At 37.3% G+C, this 21564-nt stretch overlaps 2 protein-coding genes across 2 annotated transcripts; one reads left to right on the forward strand and one right to left on the reverse strand.

Annotated features, from left to right (window-relative positions):
- Window positions 1–1364: 1364 nt before the first annotated feature.
- LOC128230251 (glutathione hydrolase 1 proenzyme-like) lies at window positions 1365–20746 on the reverse strand. Its single transcript, XM_052942363.1, has 12 exons — window positions 20489–20746; window positions 16590–16841; window positions 14201–14326; window positions 13592–13692; window positions 11685–11880; window positions 11408–11571; window positions 5996–6145; window positions 5589–5743; window positions 4515–4702; window positions 3778–4018; window positions 1991–2104; window positions 1365–1682 (listed from the first exon to the last, which is right to left on the reverse strand). The coding sequence occupies exons 1-12, from the start codon at window positions 20497–20499 to the stop codon at window positions 1536–1538; spliced, it is 1845 nt and encodes a 614-aa protein (XP_052798323.1). The 5' UTR covers window positions 20500–20746; the 3' UTR covers window positions 1365–1535.
- LOC128230252 (D-erythrulose reductase-like) lies at window positions 7698–8781 on the forward strand. Its single transcript, XM_052942364.1, has one exon. The coding sequence runs from the start codon at window positions 7757–7759 to the stop codon at window positions 8507–8509; it is 753 nt and encodes a 250-aa protein (XP_052798324.1). The 5' UTR covers window positions 7698–7756; the 3' UTR covers window positions 8510–8781.
- Window positions 20747–21564: the final 818 nt, after the last annotated feature.

The following is a 21564-nucleotide window of genomic DNA, read 5'->3' on the forward strand; positions in this document are numbered from 1 at the left end:
GTCTTTACTTTTTATTTCGCTTACATTTCAAAAAGTAAAGATGTTAGATAAATGTTTATACACATAATTATTTTATACAATTTATAACTGTGATATGACATTTTTGTCACATTTGTATCCAAACTTAATTAAACATTCACAATAAAAAGATTGTAACTGATATAATAAACACTGTATTACATCACTTCTGGAATAAAATGAAACTACATAATTATCACATAATCACTTAATACTTTATGTGAAATCACATCTCTGTTATTATGAACACTCCTTAATACCCATAAAAACAAATAATGAGCATGATATGTTGTTTATTGCTGTTAATAAACAGCATGATATCACATCACTCCTCTAAAGAACTGAAGCTACTTCATACTATATGTGATAACACATCACTGCTTTTATGAAGAAACAGTAAATATACTAGTATTACATCATTGGTGCCAAATATTAATAATATGATAAACAACCTTCATATCACATGCTTTTTTTTGCTAAATATAGCACGGAACATGTACACAAACAGCTGATAAAATGACACTGTAAATGTGTCAAGTTTTATAAAATTTGACACGTAAAATGTCGAAATGCTTTTTTTCATCATAAGAATGATATAATGGTATCCCTCATATTAAAGAAGAATATTTTAAAATATCATAACTTATTATAAAACAACATTTGAATCTGGCACCCAGATTTGAATACATGAACTGATTGGAACCTGTCAAATTGTCATGTATTTTTCGAGTTAACAATCGTCTTAAAGTGTCAATTCGAGAAGACTTGCACATCATTAAACTACAGTTTGATAGAAAAAAATAAAAGACAACAAAAAAATAGTATTTTGACGCTATTTTTACCTGTAAAACTGAACGTAATCATCGTGACAACATTTATTATGCCCACTCACATTGGTCATGCATATGTAAAACAGGAGTTAACATATAATCAATATATTTCGTGATAGAATACAAGAATATTACAAAGGAAACCATTATAACCACAATAGGTATTATACTTACAGTAACTAACAAATGAATCTTGGATTATTATATTTTTTCTGCAAATTATTTTTGGACTATTTATCATGCGGATGATAAAAAGAACGCCAAGCTTAAAAACCAAGGGCGACAAGTGCTCTTACTATTTATTTTTGCTCTCGCGTTCTGTTCCCTTTGTTGTAATTAAAGACTTGTTCTCGAACTGTTTAGGTCGAAAGAAATAAACAAATAAAAAGGGAAAATGTAAATATAAGTATTGATTCTTATTTTTTGTGCGTTCATGCATTATGAACGCTCGGCCGCGATTTTGCATATTTTCCAAGAACCGCTGGCGCGGTTTATGGATATGCGAAATCGCGGCCGAGCGTTCATACTGCATGAAAGCACAAAAAATAAGAATCAATCCTTAAATAACGTATCACTGTTGTTAGAACACAAATAATGCTATTTCTGCTGTTGATGGCATACGTGATATCACATCACTATTGTTAAATAACTTCATCACATAAGCCAACTAGAACGTGATAACGGTTGTTAATAACCGTCCGGTGCCCCATCTTTTCGGTAGTCACAGTTGGCCATTATGTAATCCCCGCGTCTAAGGATTCCCTGGACCACACAGTTAGCGCTGTCTACCATTGTTATATTGTGTCCCATCGCCCGTAACCCATCTATCACTGCCTGAAATGTGGGTAAAAGCAAGATACTGGTAAGAAACGGGCCGAAAGCACCTAGCGTGGAAACCCAGAAAAATCTAATTTTGGTACGCGCGTTCACTATGATGGTTTGACATAATGTAACAACTTTTTGTTTACGGACTTTTCGAATTTCCGGCAATGAAATCAACATCTTGCTAAAATTTGTGTTTGCGCCGCTCGTGAAAATATTGCCTTATGTTATCAATCCGTGAGATAATTTTCGATATCACACCTAAACGAATATTTATTTCGAAATTAAAACCTTTTTTAGTATAATTTGTTCAGAAATACCTCCGGGAATCCTTTCTGTATCTGGATGGTTTGTGGGAAGAGCTGGTGGTGAGCCCTAGGGTAGTCTATCGCCTCTTTGATTCCCCACCCCCACTGTAGAGTCCCGATCGTCACCTGAAATAGGACAAGATAATCAGCTTGACAAATCATTAACGTCGTACTAATTTCATATTTAATATCAATACACGTTAACGTCGTGGTTTTGCGAAAACCACAAAATGAACTCTTTTGAAATAAAATCCATGTTTGTGTGAGTAAGATTTACAAAAATGACTTTTTTACCCAAACGAATACAAGGTAGCGCTGCAAAGGCGTCGTTGAAGCAAGACAAGACAAACAAGAATAAGAAGAAATAAAACACTAACATGAACAAAAAAGTAATTTTAACTTAAAAATATATTACTTGAAGTTTATTCGAATATAGACTATAGATTTAGCCCTACATGTTCAGCCAAACAGAGGCGCTAGATTTTTCAAATGCTTAGTCATGCCGGGTAATTATTTGAGCCATAACATTTTATTATGTGTTGAAAATGCTCCAACGCGTCTTCAGTCATAGTGCCAATGAGTGGAATATGGATGTAAACAGTGAGTATGGTTTCTTATTTTTCATTTTTAGAGGTTTGTACGAGTAAATTTAAAAAAAAAATGGAGAATGTAGTTCCACATAGGAATGGCCATGAGTTGTTCTAATTTAAAGGTAAAAGTTCTGAATAAAATTTAATATCTGATCGTCTAGAACTTGCATAACTTGCCAGACGTTAGTTTTGACAACGTAAAAATCTGGATTTTCGTGAGAATTGTTCACATACCTTAGGTTTAAGCATTTTCTTTACATGTGTGTGGCTTTTTTTATTGACAAAAGGTTGCCGCGTTACAAATTTTAGAACTTTATTTGTTAGACTTGCTGCACTACGCTCGATTTTCTGAACGTTGTGCGTTGTGGTGCCAACAAAACAAAATGTTATGGCTCCAATGACAGTGTGTGTATACCACATGATAAATTGCGTCAAAAATGCTACGTCGGAAGGCAATATTTTGATTTGAAAGAAAAGATAACTTCACTATTTCTTCACCATTTTAAATGAAACAAAGCGCAGTCTACGCCGCTTACGGAGCACCGCCTTCGGTCTTTCACCATAGTTTGATTGGGAGTTTAATTTCTTTAAACACTTCGACAAACCTTTGCACAATACGGCCGTCTGACGGAGCACTGTCAAAACATGATTTTGGAAACAGGTTTGTGGAAGTGTTTGATGAAACTAATGACTTTATCAAATGCCGGTAATAAAACAAATGCGGGGCTCTTTAAGCGGCATAGACTGCCCTTTGTTTCATTTAAAATGGTGTTATCTTTGATTTAAGTCTTCATTTTAGGCAAAATGTTGCCTTCCGACGTAACATTTATGACGTAATTTATCACGTGGTATACAAACACTGATTAATTACCCGTCGTGTTAGTCCCTTTTTGTGAAGTACCTTTACCTATTGCTGAAGACGACATTTCATGATTAAATAATTTTCTATAAATTTGCATGCGCATATAGCCACGCACATTGTTTGCATCAGCAAAGGCGCAATTTAAGTGTCAACGCTGATTTAAATGACGTCACAATATTTTACAGCGAGTGAAAGGTCGTTTGACAGGCACACGACTGGACGCTTAAATATCGTCTTTACTTATTCACTTCAACTTATGTTGATGCATTATGACAGTTGATGATTTTCAGAATGGGCATTATGACATAATTTTGTAAATTAGCAATTTACATATACATGTATCGTACAAACGCTGTTGCGGGGGTAATCCTTGTTCCACCGGAAGCGCCAATCACGAGCTGCACATCACCTGAGCTGTTCACCACCAAACTTGGGCACATTGATGATAGGGGGCGTTTCCAAGGTTCAATAAAGTTTGCCTCTGAGGCGGGTACGCCGAAATAGTTAATAGTGCCGGGCGTTGAGAAATCGTCCATTTCGTTATTAAACACTATTCCCGTACGGTTTCCGACCACTTTGGAACCAAAACTGAAATACATGTAGGATGGGTGTACACATTACTATTCAATGTACAAGTTGGTAACAATCTTGAGCAACTACATGTACTGTATATTAATTCTTTCCACGCGTGGACCTGGGGGCCGTGGTTACAAATGACCGGTGCATAACGTCAGGTCTCTAACGAATTTTGTGCCAAACACTCACTCTTAAGGCGAAAATTAAAATTGTTTTCACTGCCCCCAAAATATAGGTCGATAGGTTTGTTTTTTTAGGCGTGAATTCGAACACCATTTTCAATCTTAAAACCGTCACATTTTGACCTAGGTCAACGTAATATTATGATAAGCCCATTATGGCGGTACAGTAATATATCAAAATGTAATAACCAAAATAAAAAAATCAATAGTCAGCATGGTCAGGTGGCTGTAAATAGGCTCTGTGTCGGTCGGAAAACATTTTTGTATGCCCAATCTACGGACTGATACGCCTCAAATGACTTGTCCTCTAACAAAGTTCACCTTACTAGAGATTAACGGTACTGGTGATGGAGACAGCATCCCCGTTCGGCCCTACGACGGAAAGATGGGAGGTTCCATGGTCCCATACGTTTGAGAACATCGGTTGGTAATAGTCCGTCCCGAACGTGGTGCTATCGTTGATCATTTGACGCCGTGCTTCGCCGAAACTTGCGTCCGTCATATTTCGTACTAGCTGAAAATATTTGGAATGCGAAAACGTGTTTGTTTTTGTTCTGTTTGAGGACCACTTTTTCAACTGTAGCAAGTATTCGCACATTTTGTTTTATCCTTGTTTAGCAAATCCGGTAAGATGGTTGTTCAGTGTGTGTGTACCACGTGATAAATTACGTTATAAATGTTACGTCGGAGTGCAATATTTTGCTTCAAATGAAGACTTTAAACAAAGATAACTTAATTATTTATTCATTATATCTAACCACATATGATAATGTCTACGCCGCTAACATAGCCCTTCGATCTTGTATTAGTGTTTGATTGAGAGATTAGTTTCTTTAAACACTTCCACAAACCTTTCACAAAACTGCCGCCTGATGTAGCACTGCCAAAACATTAGTTTTGAAACAGGTTTGTCGAAGTGTTTGAGGAAACTAATCACCTAATCAAACACAGGTAATCAAACAAAGGCGGGGCTTTTTAAGCGGCATAAACTGCCCTTTGTTTCATTTAAAAATGGTGAAGAAAAAAAGAAAAGTTATATTTGTTTAAAGTTATCATTCGAAGCAAAATGTTGCATTCCGAAGTAGCATTTGTGGCGTAATTTTTCACGTAGTATACACACGCTGTTTTATACAAATAAAATAGTTCCATTAAGGCCACTACTTTTATATAAATTGGTTTACAAAACCGGAGGGTCTAATTTTCAGAAAAGTACAAAAAAATAAATAATGAATTTCACTTTTTTTTCAAAATTATTTTCCCGACCGTATTGGTTTTGGTGCGAAACGAAAAAAAAACGAATAGATAAGAGTACGAATGCAGTATATCTCGACTGGTTTGTTGTTCCGTAGCCGAAAAATAGTTCATGTGATTTGTCTTAAATTGGAAACGGGATTCCTAACCTCATTCACATATTCTCGGAATGCAGGCGTTCCCACGTGGTTGTCGCCAAGTTGCGTGCGCAACGAGTAGGCGTGTTTAAACGCTTCAACCATGCGGTGCCACGATTTCGTCGCTTCTGGCACGGTTGATACGCTGTCGTTAGAAAAATTGAACCCTGGAATTTAGTTGAGATCTGATTTATAACCGTTAAATTTACACTATATGTCGGGAAAGCGATATATAACAGAATCCTGTCCGCTTCCTCGTTAAAACCTCAAAATCATAAATCAAAAGTCGAACCCATGACTGGGCATTTATACTACAGCATTTTTGACGAGTTTTAAGATCACACTTCAGGCGTGTTTAACATCCATCAAAATTCACAATAGGCATTCTTAATGATCAATTTTTTTCGGAATCAACTGACCATTAAGTATGTTGAGAATGAACATGTAGACGGCCCCACTGGAGGGTGGTCGCGGAGAGTAGACCATGTGACCCGAATCTAGCCGGAATTTGAGCGGCTCTTCTACCAGCGCGGTATAGTTAGCAAGATCTTCTGCCGTTATGATGCCACCTTGAGCACAAATTAAAGATGCACTATTACTCCCAAAATCAGTTTTACCATAATTAATACAACTGCTTAGATATACCAGAGAAGATGAATAAATGTCGAAAGCAACGGTTATTATGAAGAATACAGAGTTTAATTTGAAAGGTGAAGAAAACACGGTATTTCATCCTTATGAGAATATAGTAGGTCACGGTAAATATTTTAGCATTCACCAATCATTTAATAGATTTGCATCTCCAGCTATTAAATACATGGTTACAATCTTGTTAACTGTAATTTATATATTTCCATAAATGCATAATTTAGTAAGTAGTTAAAGTTGTATCACTTATAATTTATGTTTGTTATACATGTATATGTATTGATAACAGTGTCACTTAAAGAATCAGGATTAAAGCTTATATCTAGACAAGAGGCAATGCGGATAAGTGTGAGATTAGACGCTAAACTGCTCTTAAAACGATGCTGTTCGGATGGCTCTTATTTTATATTATACATTTCGTAGTCATTGTCTACCCAAAATGGGATTACAGATATTAATTTAACCATATTCAAAACATGTATGTGATGCCATCCATTGTTCTTTTTGTACCCTATATGGGTTATTGGAGTGTGTACCGTATTTTAATTCTACAAACTCTTCATTATTCAAGGAATAAATCTAATTGTAATAGTTAAACAATGAACAGTCATTGTTTAAATAACGGACAGTCAGTGGAAATAGTAGTATGGTGTGATAAACATTCATGTTTCGATGTACTTATTCCACTGACTGAGTTTAATCCACTACAATTAATTATAATATTAACAATTTTTCCTATTTGAAAAGATATCATCAACTCTCACAAAACTTTGTTGAATAGGAAGTCTAGACTATAGGCCATTTTGACACACAAACCTAGTTTTTTTGTCGATAGACTTTCTCCAAAAAGAAATGAAAATGCTTTTTGCTCCAAATTCTGGCAAAATCTTCTTTCGTAGAATTTCGTCCTTGTTACCCCGAAACATGTCGCAAAGGATGTTTGGTTTACTCCCGAAAAAGGCTGTTGTTGAAAACTAAATATAACATGAACTCATAAAGGCCTAGTTTAATCCATCTATAAGTGACCCTCAATAAAAAAAACGTTTTTGTACACAACCTCTGTGTATTGATCTTAATCTAATTGCCTAATTGTCTTATCAGATCTCCGATTTGAATATCCTGCCGTGCCGTGCGGTTTTATCATAGAAATGGACCCTAAATGGCCCTGCGCCAATAAACAAATACACAGGAAATTGGCCCCTACTGTGACATCAGTGCAATTAGCGGGAGATGCACAGCAGGGGATTGTCAAGCCAAATATTCTTAAAACCAGGCCTCTAAGACGATTTAATTTTCGGCCTTCCCCTTTTTTGCACTGAGGAAGGCCCATATCAAGGCCATCAACTGCAATTTGTATATAAGATAAGGTCAAGGCAAAACATTGCTGATAAAACAAGGATAGTTGTGCGAAACAGTGTCAACTGTACATTTTATATCATACTTATTGACATCGTACTGATATCATAGTTCAAACAATTTTCACTCGTTCAATTGGACTGGTGAAGTAAATAGCTCTAAATTCTTGAAACAAAATGTCTTTTGATTTCAAAGGGAAATCCGTTCTTGTGACTGGTGCCTCTCGTGGGATTGGTCGGGAGCTCTCTGTGGCTCTTGTGAGGAGCGGAGCAATAGTTTATGCACTTGCTACCAACGGCGAACTACTGGAAGCTTTAAAGCAAGAATGTGGCGAAGATGTACGCCCGATTGTGGCCAATTTACGCGACTGGGATGCTACCCGCGCGGTGTTGGAACCACTTCCGCCAATGGACGGTCTTGTTAACAACGCGGGTGTTTCGTACGAGTGGACTCCGTCTTTGGAGGTAAGCAAAGAGCTGATTGACAAGACATTCGAAGTTAACATCATGGCCGCGATTAATGTGACCCAGGCTGTCGGAAAGAAGATGGCTGCTGCAGGCAAAGGAGGCTCCATTGTGAATGTTTCAAGCATAAACGGACTCAATCCCATGCGGGAATGTATGCCGTATAATTTGTCAAAAGCCGCTCTGGATATGATGACCAAACAGTTTGCGTTGGAGCTAGGACCGAAGAAAATACGAGTGAATTCCGTCAATCCTACGGTCGCGTTGACGGACATGGGTCGCGAGTTTTGGACCCACCCACCGGAAAAAGGTGATCTCCTCCGGAGTCATACGCCGCTCGGGCGGTTTGCTGAAGTCTCCGAGGTAGTGCAACCCATCATGTATCTCCTGAGCGATTGTTCCAGCATGGTTACTGGAACTGTGAACCCGATTGAGGGCGGACTGCTCTCAAACATACAGTGCTGAGTGACATTTGAGTACAAGTATATGAGTACGTTGCGGAATTTTTTCACTGTTATTGTTTAGATTATAATACAGGTTATAATAGGTACAAACTATATAAACAGACATTAACACTTTTGTTACATTAATTTTGTTTTTATTAATAATACAGAACTCAGTATTACCAATGGTTTATTGCAAGTGAATGATAATATACCAGTGCTACTTTATTTATAACATAACTCCAATTATTTTCGCATGACAATTATTTGATTAATGCGACTGAATAAATTGTATCGCACGAGTCCACAATTTTCTCAGAAATACTTCCTCGTTTCCTGTAAGCAAGAATCATGTCATTAATGAATATAAGAAAGAGCAAAGGCCCAAGGATAAATCCTTGAGGAACACCTGCGTTGATAGTGAGGATTTCTGAAACAGAGTTGGATAAGACTACCCGTTGTTTGCGGTCAGAAAGATAAGAGGAAAACCAATGAAGAAGTGAACCACTGATACCGATGGATGACAGCTAATAAGAACAAGGGCATGATGCCAAACTCGGTCGAACGCCTTTGATACGTCACACAGGACAGCCTGTACTTCATATAAGGCTTTGCTGACGTCGTTGTAAAAGAAAGCTAATTGGTTGATGCTAGAATCGCCTTTGATGAAACTAGATTGGAAGGATGTAAGTATTATATTCGAGATGACGTAGTTGAAGAGGTATTTGTGGATGCAGCGCTCCTGAGTTTGCCAATACAACTTAGAAGTGATATTGGTCTATAAGTGCAGGGACTAGATGGATCAGATTTTTTGAAAATGGGGCAAACGTTCGCCAGCTTCCATGAGGAAGGGAAAGTAGAGTTTGCCAACAATTTGTTAAAATAATTCAAGAGGGGTACAGCAAGTTCGTCTTTGCCCTCTTTAATAATTTTAGGACTAATCGTGTCAGGACCATTGGTTTTACTAGGATCAATACAGAAAATTGCATCTCTAACGTCCTGACTTGTCAAAAACAATTCTGAGAGGAAAGGGGATGGAACGTTCTCAACTGTAAAAAAGGGGTGTTCCTGGAGTTTTATGGTTGATTGTTTGCTAAAGTACGAGTTTAGAAGGTCTGCCTCTTCTTCATCGGACTCTACCTTAATTGTTCTATCAATAAGAGTTGGAGTTGGTGAAGATGATTTTTAGAGTTAGTTGTTTAGCTAATTTGAACCATAATTTAGTTGTTATGTTATCAGAGTTAATTTTGTTTATTATTTTATGTCCGTATTCCTTTAATTTTTTCGAATTATATTTGTTGTTTCGTTGCGATAGTTTCTGAATTGTTCCCAAGTCAGTACTTTATATGAAAGTTTAGTTTTTCGGTGTAATTTATTACGTTTTCTGATTCGTTGTTTAACTCTTTGTTTATCCAAGGGAAGTCGCCTTGACAAATAGTAACGTTTTTATTTGGAATGCTCTCAGAGGCTGATTTTAAGATTGAGTTAGCGATTGTGTCTGCGGTAGCATCTAGATTTTGATTGTTTTCGATGAACGACGAATCGGTGGATCTGAGTTTATCTTTATATTTTACATAATCACCTTTGTCATATAACCATATTTGGCACAGAAAGTAAGTCTGCTTAAGTTTTGTGAATTTTAATATAGCAACAGCCGGACAGTGAAACCAGACAAGATTTATTCAAAAAGATCTGCGACGAAACTTGAAATAACTTGATTAGAATGTTTAATGAACATGAGGTCATTAAGTGAACTAGAGTGCTCGGTGAAGTGAGTTGGTGAGTTAATGAGCTGTTCAGAATTTAGGGAGTCTATCAATCTACTCATTTTATTTGACGGATTTAAGCTAATGTTAATGTAAAAATCGCCTGCTACAAGTATGTTGTCATCATGCTGATTGAAAGCTTGGTCGAGTGAATGTTCCATGTTAAGCCACTGTGTGTTGTTTGAGTTAGGGGGTCGATAGATTCCACCCACAAGTAATATGCACTGGCATACATATATTTCAACCCAAACCGCTTCGACACTATTAACTTCAAGATCATTTCGTTGAATTGCATGCAGAGTATCTCGGACATGAATTGCGACACCTCCACCACGGCGATCGTTTCTGGCACAACGAAATGGGTTTTTAAAGTTTGGGAGTTCGACATCTTCGTCTGATATTTTATTTGATAGCCATGTTTCAGTAAGGACAAGAATATCGTACGGTTGTGCTACTGTTAGAATGTCAAGTTTTGGTTTCAGACTTTGTATGTTCAGATTCATGACGCTCAGACCACTATTGGTTAGTGCTGCATAAGAATCGAATGAGGAGTTCAAGCTATCGGAGTTTGTCGAAGGACCAGGATTCAGCTCAATATCGCCCTATCTGCTGATAAGCAGTGTGGCGATGTACAAGAAAACAAAAAAACAAAGTACATAAATGGTGCCAGGGATGCTACAAAATGGCGAGTAAAATAAGAAATACTATTTGAGATTAGTATCTAGAAAGATTATTCGAAGTGTTTTAAGAAACTAAACTCTCAATCAAACTCTGGTAAAAGACCGAAGGCGGGGCCCGTAAGCGGCGTAGACTGCGCTATGTTTCATTTCAAATGGTGAAGAAATCGTAAAGTTATCTTTATTTAAAGTCTCATTGGAAGCAAAATATTGCCTTCCGACGTAGCATTTATGACGCAATTTATCACGTGGTGTTCCGAATGTTTACCTACTATGTTCTGAATATCGTAGATTGTTTCAGCAGACGGGGAAACACATTATGACGTCATGTATGTTAAGTTGTAAAACTACAACTCTTACAACGATTTTAAAAGCGTGGTACTTATCGTTGGCCGATAGGCGATTTTTCATTTGGTTGAAATGACGGCTAATGATTCTAAATAAAAGCAAAACTTTTTAACCCCTGATACCCCGTACCTGCTTCCCGTATATCAGCAACGATATCCTGCGAGAGGCTCCCAGTATAGAAGGCGTCCGGCCCCTCTTCCGCAATCGTCTCGAGGGTCTTGCCTAGTTTAGGGGCCTTCATAATATCGCCTTCCTTGTAATGGGAGTTGGTCGCTGGGTTAGTCAGTAGGTTGCTGTCATAAAAAATATGTTTAAAGCGTATGCAACACTGAACGAATAAAATGTAATTATATTATATAAAACTTGGAACGCATAGATGATATCAATTTATGAACAATATTCATACCTCAAATTTGGATAATCCGGAAAGAATCTGCCTGAACTCTCACTTATTGCAACAGCAAGAGCGTGTCCAACTTTAAATCCCTCTTTACACAGCCTAACAGCTGGCTGTAAAACTTGTTTCCATGGCAACCGTCCACCCAGCTCCCACGCCTTATATAGACCCTTTATTTCTCCCGGTATACCGATCGCCAATCCACCTAAAGGAATAAAGCGAAAATATGGAATAGTTGCTGTTTTTACCATTCGATTTTGATCGGAAACAACCTCGGATGTATTTGGACGGTTTACATACTCAAAAAGTGGTACGTTTAAGTCCGCTGCAAGTAAATCGCGTAGTAATTTGATTTAGCAGTTAAACTTTATAACTTAACTCTTAAGAATCTTAATTATGTTTGCAATAATACACTTAACTGACAATCAATATAAACTTAGATCAATAAATACAACTCTAAAACACTACATTTAATTAATGATATAATTAAAAAAATTACGAACTAATTCAACTGATGTACCGGTATTCATCCGAGGTTGTTTTCGATAAAAATAGCCGAGGAGTTCCGAATGTATTTGCACTTACTTTTCATAAACTTACGCCTCGGCAATACTCGGAAAAGAACGGATATATATATATATATATATATATATATATAGTGCATAACTTTCTAATCTAGAACATTGCGCCTAACAATACATTCGTCACGTTTCGATGTTTTCCGTTAAGTTTCATTGCGCCCTTAACTGTCCAGTCGTCGTTACTCGTATTTTTACAGCCTAATTCTGCAAACGGCGGACAGATTGGGGGCTTTTTGGTCGCCAGAACGTATCTCCAAGGGGTTTTCTGTTTCTGCTTTACATAAGCCTTTGATCACTTCTGTTTGTTTCACTTTGTCTATTTCATTACCATAAATCATAGATATCTTAATAATTTAAGAAAAAATAAAAGACCTATCTAACTTGATCGTTAGAACCACAGACGTCAGAATTTACGTCACTGAGCATTACCTGTTTACATGCATTTAAAAGATCATTTTACCGTAAGATACATATTCATGTACGCGATTTAGAGTTATGACGTAAATTCTTGTGTAACCGTCTCTTTACGTTTTCGCGACTTAGAAACAAACCATTTAGCCGTATGATGACTGTGCATAGTGACTACACCGATTGGTATTACTTTCTGAAACATATGAACAAACCGACGTGTTATATTCGAGATTACAAAGAAGATATAGCCGCCAATGAACAAAGGATGGTAAACTCTTCGGCGAATGGCATCAGACCCTGAAACAATAACGGACGGACGGACGCAAGTATCGGCAGTATCCTGGAAATTATCAGCGTCGAATGCAGAGATGAACATCTCGCATCACCCAAATCAACCGCTAATTCAAGCAAAAATAGCTATACTCGCTCTGTTTCTTTACAGAGACCGTTAAACGCAAGGCTTTTATTACATACATGTACAATGACATACATTACGATGAAATACAGGTATGATTCAAACTAGAATCTAAGTTCATTTTTGTGAAATAAAAACAATGAATTCATGTTCTTTACACTTCCGATAACATCATTAGATATGCTGGTGTATTTTCTTTCTTGGTTTAGAAGATACAGATACCTCCAAAAAACGTCAGCGGGCACGGGAAAGCCGTTGATTAAATAAAAATGACACATAATAAATAAAAAAAAAATACGTTAATTATTTTGTAAAAAGGGAAGAAGAAGAAGAAGAACAAGAAGGAGAACAAGAACAAGAATAACAAGGAGAACAAGAACAAGTACAAAAACAAGAAGAACAAATAGAACAAGAGGAAGCTGGACAGTTCAAGAAGACGTTTTCATTCTCGATATATATTTGTATAATATTAACTTTCATTGTAAAACAATCCGATGTAAAAGCTATACCTGCAGTAGAAGACGTGTTCTTGTCGGCGGTGAACATGTCACGGTCGGCTCCCGACGGCGCCTGTTCTCGGGCGATTACCGAGAAAACGTTGCCGGAGGATCTGTAGAAGTGTATTCATCATGGTAATGCTAGTGACACGCATTCGTGGACAACATTATACTACACGTAATAGTTGTTGTTGCTGTTGTTGTTGTTGTTGTAGTTGTTGTTGATTGTCTTCACCAATGTTTCATTGCCATGATAAAAGAAAACAACTCGGCGTCAGAGTGTTTTAACTTAAAAAACAAAACTTTAATTGCGGGCAAACGTTCGTCACTTCTTCAGCCCAGTAAAGGAACTTAACCCAAGACAAATAGGTAAAGTAACGGATACTGGGGTTTGCTTCTCATATTCGTAATAGTATCGACTTTATTCAAATTGTCTCCGTTAAAACGTGTACTGAGTCAAGTTCATCTGGATATCTTGAACGCTTTTAGTTATGGCTTACATTTGGGCGTCTCGACCTTCTGATGCCATTACACGAGATTGGGACAATAATTCGAGATTTCTTTCTTCAAACAACAACAACAGACGAGCTACAATAAACTCACAAACATAAGGAAACTAGCCTGTTATAGTAGGTGAGGAAGTGACCACCGCCGATGCCGCAACTCATCATATTATGGACGCCGACGCACAAGATGGCCGCCACCGCCGCGTCCACTGCTGTCCCACCCTGTACCGCCATTACCTCACTATAGAATACAGCAACATGAACTCCAGTCTATAACTAAGTAATATATATATAGTAATATATATAGATATTGCTTTTTTATTAAATCGGCATACGTCGGCGGATCTGTCCTAGTGTTTGGCGCGAATGGCTCTATAATACCTAGCGCGCATAAGCTTAATAACCCACTATATAAATCAATACTTAATGGAAATTTAGCGTGTGTGTTTTTTTCGTCAGAGGCTATCTGATGAATTTTGAATGCGTTTTGAAATCAGACGCACGAAGAGGTGAGCGTATACACAAACTCGGATTTGCTTTCGACACACCCCACCCACCCCGAATCTTAACAAAATAATTGAAATCATTTTTCGACAGATTTTACATTCTAGATGTACTGCAAGACACTACTTGGGACTTTTGATGCCATTATCCAAAAACTTTCCTGACACGAGAGACACGAGCCGAGGGGTCCAGTGCAATTTTGTTAAGAAATTGCACTTCCTACTTCTACTCCCTTTGTAAACAACCTTTTATAACATTAAAGGGAAGCCAAAACTATACTTTCTTTCAACCGGTTAACCAGTAAAAGCTTTACAAAACTACTACACGTTTACCTTACATATCCCTTTACTGTTTAGACTGACGGATCAGGCTCAAAAATCAAGTTGGCTTAAAGGATAAGTATTTGCCATAATTTCGTTGCGTTTTTAGACTATCTGCGCATGCGCGCAGGTAGTCTTAAGACCACAAACTCCAAAGAACTACTTCTATTCATGTTGTTTCAACCCATTTTTTTGTCTCAATGCGCTCTATCTTTAGCAGAATGACATCGAAACCATACAAATAGATTGGTCGTGTTGCAGTCCTAGTATGAGTTTTTGCTTGTTCGGCTATTTCCGCGCTGTAAATATGTATCCCGTCGTTTTATTTTTAGCAGAATATAACTATTTTTAAATCGTTATATTTATCAGATTAATGAGGGTCAAGATAATGGAGGCTCTGGTAGGAAGATAACATACATTATTGATATTCACTCTAGTTTAGCCCATGATATTTCAGAAATTATTACCGACCGCAAGCAACCGCTTATTTGTAATGTTGATTTTTTATTTGACTTTTATGAGATAAGAAACAAATATAATTATTGTCTTAGTGTTAAAATAGTTGTATCTCAGGTTTCGCATTGCTAATGCTTCAAATACTATACATTGTAATTTACCTGCTACACAATAACAAGATACTATTCATTCTATGATTTTAGGCGTTTATATTTCTAATGAGATGTTTTTCTTTTTTGTATAAAAGCTTCGTTCCGGTATATTCTTGGCATAGTTTTAGACATTAGGCTTTCAATTTATATAAGCACACATGCCCTGATACGACAGTGAGTCATGCATACGTTTGGTGAAGCAAAGTAGTTCGGATTAAACTTGTTTAACATCCAAAGAGTACGAAGCATTTATAACAGCACTAGTACTATTTCTGCACAGCTATATATACTTACATAAAACATTAATAACATTAAATTTATCAATAAACTTTAAAAAGTACAATCATATTCTAATTCATAAAAACAGACTAGTTCCGATAGTCTAAAAATAGTTTCAACTACATTACCTGACCTATATTCTAAACATAGTTTCTACATACATTAACTGACCACATGTTTGTCCTCACCGCGGGAAAACGACCATCTAATAAGCTCTGCATTTTAAAGAGTATTATTGCTAAAGTTGCTTGTAAAAATAAAATTATTTTTCCATAAAGAATTAAAACGTGTAAGTTCATAAAATTTGTCTTACGTATGCTATCTAATCAAAGCACCGAAAAACCGATTGAAAAGATGACGGTAAAGTTGGAAGGTAGTTGGTAGTTGGTAGTTGGGGATTCGAATAATCAACTACTTACCAGTTGCCAGTTGGGGATTCGAATATTCAACTACCTGCTAGTTGCCAGTTGGGGATTCGACAAACACTATTTTAATTCACTTTTATTGGTATATTCGCCAGTCGGATATTCGACCATTTCCAGTCAATTATTCGCGAATGTTCAACTGCAAACCAGTCAGTAGTTGGGGATTCAGATTATGTCTATATGTATGGTTTTAAAGGTCACATATGGGAAAATTAATCGCCAAATGTTTCTTTATGCGTGTACACATATGTATCTTTGTGACAAACACTGTTTTAATTTACTTTAATTCGTATATTCGCCAGTCGGATATCGGGAAAATCGAGCCCACGGGGTTCAACTGTAGCATAACGGAAATGGTAAATTCTTACTTTCCGATCTTCGAGCACTCATCGTTGTCGGCGGCGACGGCCGCAAAACGATACTTTCCTTCCGGAGAATCGGACGGCGGGTTGTAGAGCGGCGACGGAGTCGGTAATGTCACTCCCGGCTGCTCCGTGTACGACGGCGGGGGCGGTGGACTGTCGGACTTCCTGAGTCCAAGTCCCAAACCGAGGCCGATACCGACTAAAGCGGCACATAGAAGCACGGTGACGATGGTCCATGCCCGCGCTTTTGATATGCTTAAAGAAGAAATTAAAACATTACATATTTAAAACTATGTTTTACTCCAGAATTATGATCGTTCCTCTTGAAAAATGTAATTAGAGAACGGTAAATAATCTGATTACAAATATGCATGTAAATGTATATACAACAAATACCTTAAAAGCCTAGTTTAAGCCTTCTATTAGTGCCCCCCCCCCCCCCCCCCCCCCCCCATTATATTGACCTTAATCTACTTGCCTTGATCCCTCTTATCAGATCTCTGATCTGAGTATCCTGATATGCAGTCTTGGAGGTTTTATTTTAGAAATGGACCCTAACTGGCCCTTAGCCAATAAACAAATACACAGGGAATTGGCCTCTTATGTGACACCAGTGCAATTAGCAGGAGATGCACAGCAGAGGATTATCATGCCAAACATTCCTTAAACTAGGCGTTTAAACTCACTTCTAGAGCATGAATGTCCGTAGTTAAATTCTAGAATGTTTCCAATCCCTACAACATGGGTTTGAACCGCTAATATTATTCATGCCGAAAGTAGGGTAAAAGAGGCGTAGATGCATTTTAAAATGATTTCCAATGATATAAGACTGCTGACAAAAAATCAGATCGTAGATTTTCATATTTCCGTTCGAAAACTAATGTATTATGGCTTAAATCGTTACGGTTTAAGAAAAATGCGTAAAACATTATTTTTTAAAGTTTAATATAAAATCTGCGATCTATTTTTTTGTCAGCAGTCTTATATTACTGTTTTCCGTGGATTTTCGCCAAAAAATGGCTCGTTTTAAGACAAAAAAAAATAATAAAAAAAGGTGTCAAAACGTTTAATCTGTGAGGGTGCAGCTTTAATTTAAGATACATCATATATGTAAAGAAGTAAAAAACTATCACCTCTGCTTTCAGGTTAAATCCAGAACTTCGCTATAAACCAGATTTTGGCGGAACATAACGACCTTAAGATTTAGTGTTTACATCTGGGGCATGGTGACCTCATATTAAAATAGTTTTTTTCGTTGGAGGTTAAATAACCATGTTTTATGATGATTGCAACTTATAAACATTCTGGAAGGGAATTCCTTATAAACCGTTTTCACTCAGACAACAGACAACGGCGACAGCAACGATAATTGCGTGATAGAATTGAATATGTCCAGGAACAAAACGTGATTATTTTTTTAAATTATGCATTATTATTGGTTGTCCGGCTCCATTGGAAAACGTCGACTGAGACGCAGGCGGTGGGACCCTCAACCGAACGCTTGTCCAGCTTAGGCCAACGGGTACCCGACGCAATGGACACAATGATAACACAAGAGGCTAGCGTAGGCGACCTTTCCACAGCGAACCCGTTACTTAAGTGATGAACGGACAACGGATCCTAACTAAGTCTGACGCTAGCCAGTTTCCAACAACGTCCAACGTGACAACACATTTTTAAAACGGAGTCACAATTATGTAAATTCTGTATAACCTAATCAAGCAGTCAGGTACGTTTTCAAACGGAGCCAAACTTCAACCAACGAGCCTCAACTATAAAATTAACGACTTTTACTAGCGGATATGGACGTTTGTCCAAACGTCGGTAAACGTCGTAGTGTGAACCCAGCATTAAGTTAGAGTAGTGGTTGGCGCACAAGCTCCCGGGCTCGACTCCCGGTCTGGAAAACAATAACTTGTTTAACAGTCGTTGTAAATTAAAGACAATAAAACAAGTGGCCTTAAATCTGCGAGCGGGCTGGTTCCAGACGACAGTATATGTTTAAGATTTTAAATAGAAACATTTGTATGACAAAATGTTTCGTCCAGGCATGTCACATGAACCATTGTGTTGAAGTTTGGTGCCTGCGTGGTGGCCCATAACTGTCGAACCCCGTTGGGAGCGGCGAAAATACCTCGAGCCTCGGAAAAATCGAGCCAGGCGGGATTGTTTACCTTCAGTTTAAAGATATCGGTCCTTTACATCTAGTTCGAGCCATCGAGGAATTCGGGCCAAGCAAGTTCGAGCCAACAAGGTTCGACAGTATAACAGTAGTTTAGTTGAAAGGGGCTTTAAATTTGGTTACTGATTCAGAATGTATAAAACCAAATACACTATATAGTGCATGCATGTAAACTTTTCTCCTCGTGGTGGATGACATACCTTAATTTTGTTTTGTATATACAAGGTTGTTTTTTGTCTGACATGCTGCGTAAGAAGGAGCACATGAACAGCTAGATTCATAATAACATTTTCTTTTCTGGAGTGTAAGTAAGATAAAAGGCTTGATGTGCGTGATATTCTATAAGTTTATTTAAAAACCATATATAGTTGTTAGATAATAAACTTAACGTGAAACTTAAACACTTAAATACCTCTGTAGTTATATTTGTATAACCGCTCCTCGTTTATTCATAGCTGGGACTTAAAAAATATGTTCTGTTCTATGACATGTTTTAACCTTGTCTACATTTATATTACTGAATTAAGTTCTACACCCATTGAAGTTTTAGTGTGCACGACCAAATATACATTTTTATCAGCACAGATAAAGCTAAATCTTCAATAATGAACGATCTTGATAATAATGATGATGGGGGTTGTGTTGGTGTAGTAGTAGTGGTGGTGGTGCTGCTGCTACTGCTGCTGCTGATGATGAGGAATAAATCATAAGAGGATGAACAACACGATGATAGTTGTGATACAAAATTCAATGATGATATCAGGAACAGATCCCAGGATTTGACGTTAGAGGGTGCGTTACTTGGGGGCGTATCTCGAGACGTGTTTTCCCCTACCCCTGATCCTAAATATGTATGCTTTAAATATACTTCAAGTGGTATGGGTGCCTTCACCAGGAACATGTTGGCTAGTAGTAGTCAAAAAAGGGCTGTTCACTCGGAAGAAAGAGTGTGCCAAAAGAAGCAAAAAATAAATCGAAAACAACAACAACACAAAGGCATGTTCAATACATTATTTGCTTAAAAATACTTTACCGGCACTTTATGTGACACTCTTATTAATAAATCAATACTTACTCATGTCTAAAAAATTTGAGTGATAAAACTTCTTACTAAATAATGCATTTATGGAAAATATTTATCACTGATAACAAGATTGTAACCGTGTATTTAATAGCTGAAAACGCACAAATATTAAATGAGTGCTAAAAGGGTGATCAACTGTCGTCTCATAAGGTAGAAATACCGTGTTTTCTGCACCTTTCTTCAAATTAAATACAGCATCCTTCATAATAACCACTATTTTCGAAATTTATTCATTTTGGGTAAATTAAAATATAGGATATTTATATATGTTAATTGTGGTGCATCTTATTTGGGAGTAAAAGTGCATCTTTAAGTAAAACAAACAAAATGGAATACATGTAAAAAGCGATAATCCTGGACCACCATACGCTGTTGTTTTCATTCATGGTATCTTTTTACATATTTTCTAGAAAAATAGCTTGATCACAGCGATCCATATAATGAAGCACACCCCTTATATAACGCGCGTCTTACTGTCTATAATTTAATTTAATAATAATAATAATTCCTAAGGCAATTTAATAATAATAATAATTCCTAAGGCAATTTAATAATGATAATAATTCCTAATAATTCCGGTTGTACATGTATTTTACTAACAAAATAAACCCAGTGCCTAGGTCAATGTGCACTTACTTGCCGCTCATATCCAGGGTGTCTTAGATCACTCCAAATAATTGCGTATCCAGAGATGCACCGCAAAACTATACTCCGCAGTCTTTAAACTCTTGTGAGTTGTAATTTTAGATAGGACATGGGATTTTAAACATTGCACAAACAGTTCCTTCCCTTGCTTTTAAACTATTTGATATGCAAGACTTGTAAAGATACTTTAAACAAACACCACTGAAACACGTGTGTTCCTATTACAGGCAATAAAAAGTTTTAATTTGACTTTTTATCCAAGTTTATAGTACATTGCTCTATTAGTTCCACTTGAAATCTTTAACAGTTAAAAGTCATAAATAATTTTTGATTTATTCACCTGCATGATATTAAATTGTATATTTGTAGAGACGATTTCGATGATAAGTATTTACATATTATCTGCGCCTGTCAAACGTGCCCATACATTTTGGGCCGTCAGATCTTATGAAATCACATCGGAGTGATTAAAGATGCACTCTTACTCCCAAATAAGATGTACCACCGTAAAGGATGAATAAATATCGAAAACAATGGTTCTTATGAAGGATACTGTGTTTAATTTGAAAGAACATGGTATTTCTACCTTATGAGACGATAGTTGGTCACTATACATCTTTTAGGACCCACCAGTCATTTAATGTGTGGGCTTTCAGTCACTAAATACATGGATACAGTTATTAATTCCTGATAGCAAGATTGTTATCAGGAATTAATATGTCCATCAATGCATTATTTAGTAAGTAGTTCAAGGTTTATCACTCAAAGTTTATGTTTGTTATACATGCGTATGCACTATGGGTATAACGGGGATACCCGGGAAATGGGCCGTGTTTTTACCTTCCATGGTGGCCCCACAGTGCCGGGTGAATGCGGTGGTTTTGTGTTCGCGCCAAAAAATAGCGGGGAATTGGCCTTACCTAGGGTCCCTGGGGCGCGGGGCATTTGGTGGGGAGTTTACCAGCAGTTCGTCCCCGCAGGGCGGGGATTTTACCCGGGCTTGGCTGGACCGAAAGTTAGTCCCCGCTATTTCCCGGACCTTGGGGGGGGGGGGCGTGGTAACAATT

Source organism: Mya arenaria, chromosome 4, assembly GCF_026914265.1.
Source record: "Mya arenaria isolate MELC-2E11 chromosome 4, ASM2691426v1".
Taxonomy (NCBI): domain Eukaryota; kingdom Metazoa; phylum Mollusca; class Bivalvia; order Myida; family Myidae; genus Mya; species Mya arenaria.

Excerpts from the sequence above, each read along its gene's own strand:
- LOC128230251 (XM_052942363.1), bottom strand. Across the intron at positions 11,881-13,591 it reads GAACACGTCTTCTACTGCAG|GTGGATTGGCGATCGGTATA; the intron begins GTATAGCTTTTA and ends TTATTCCTTTAG. Across the intron at positions 4,703-5,588 it reads TCCGAGAATATGTGAATGAG|CTAGTACGAAATATGACGGA; the intron begins GTTAGGAATCCC and ends AAATATTTTCAG.
- LOC128230252 (XM_052942364.1), top strand. The coding sequence starts at position 7,757 with ATGTCTTTTGATTTCAAAGGGAAATCCGTTCTTGTGACTGGTGCCTCT.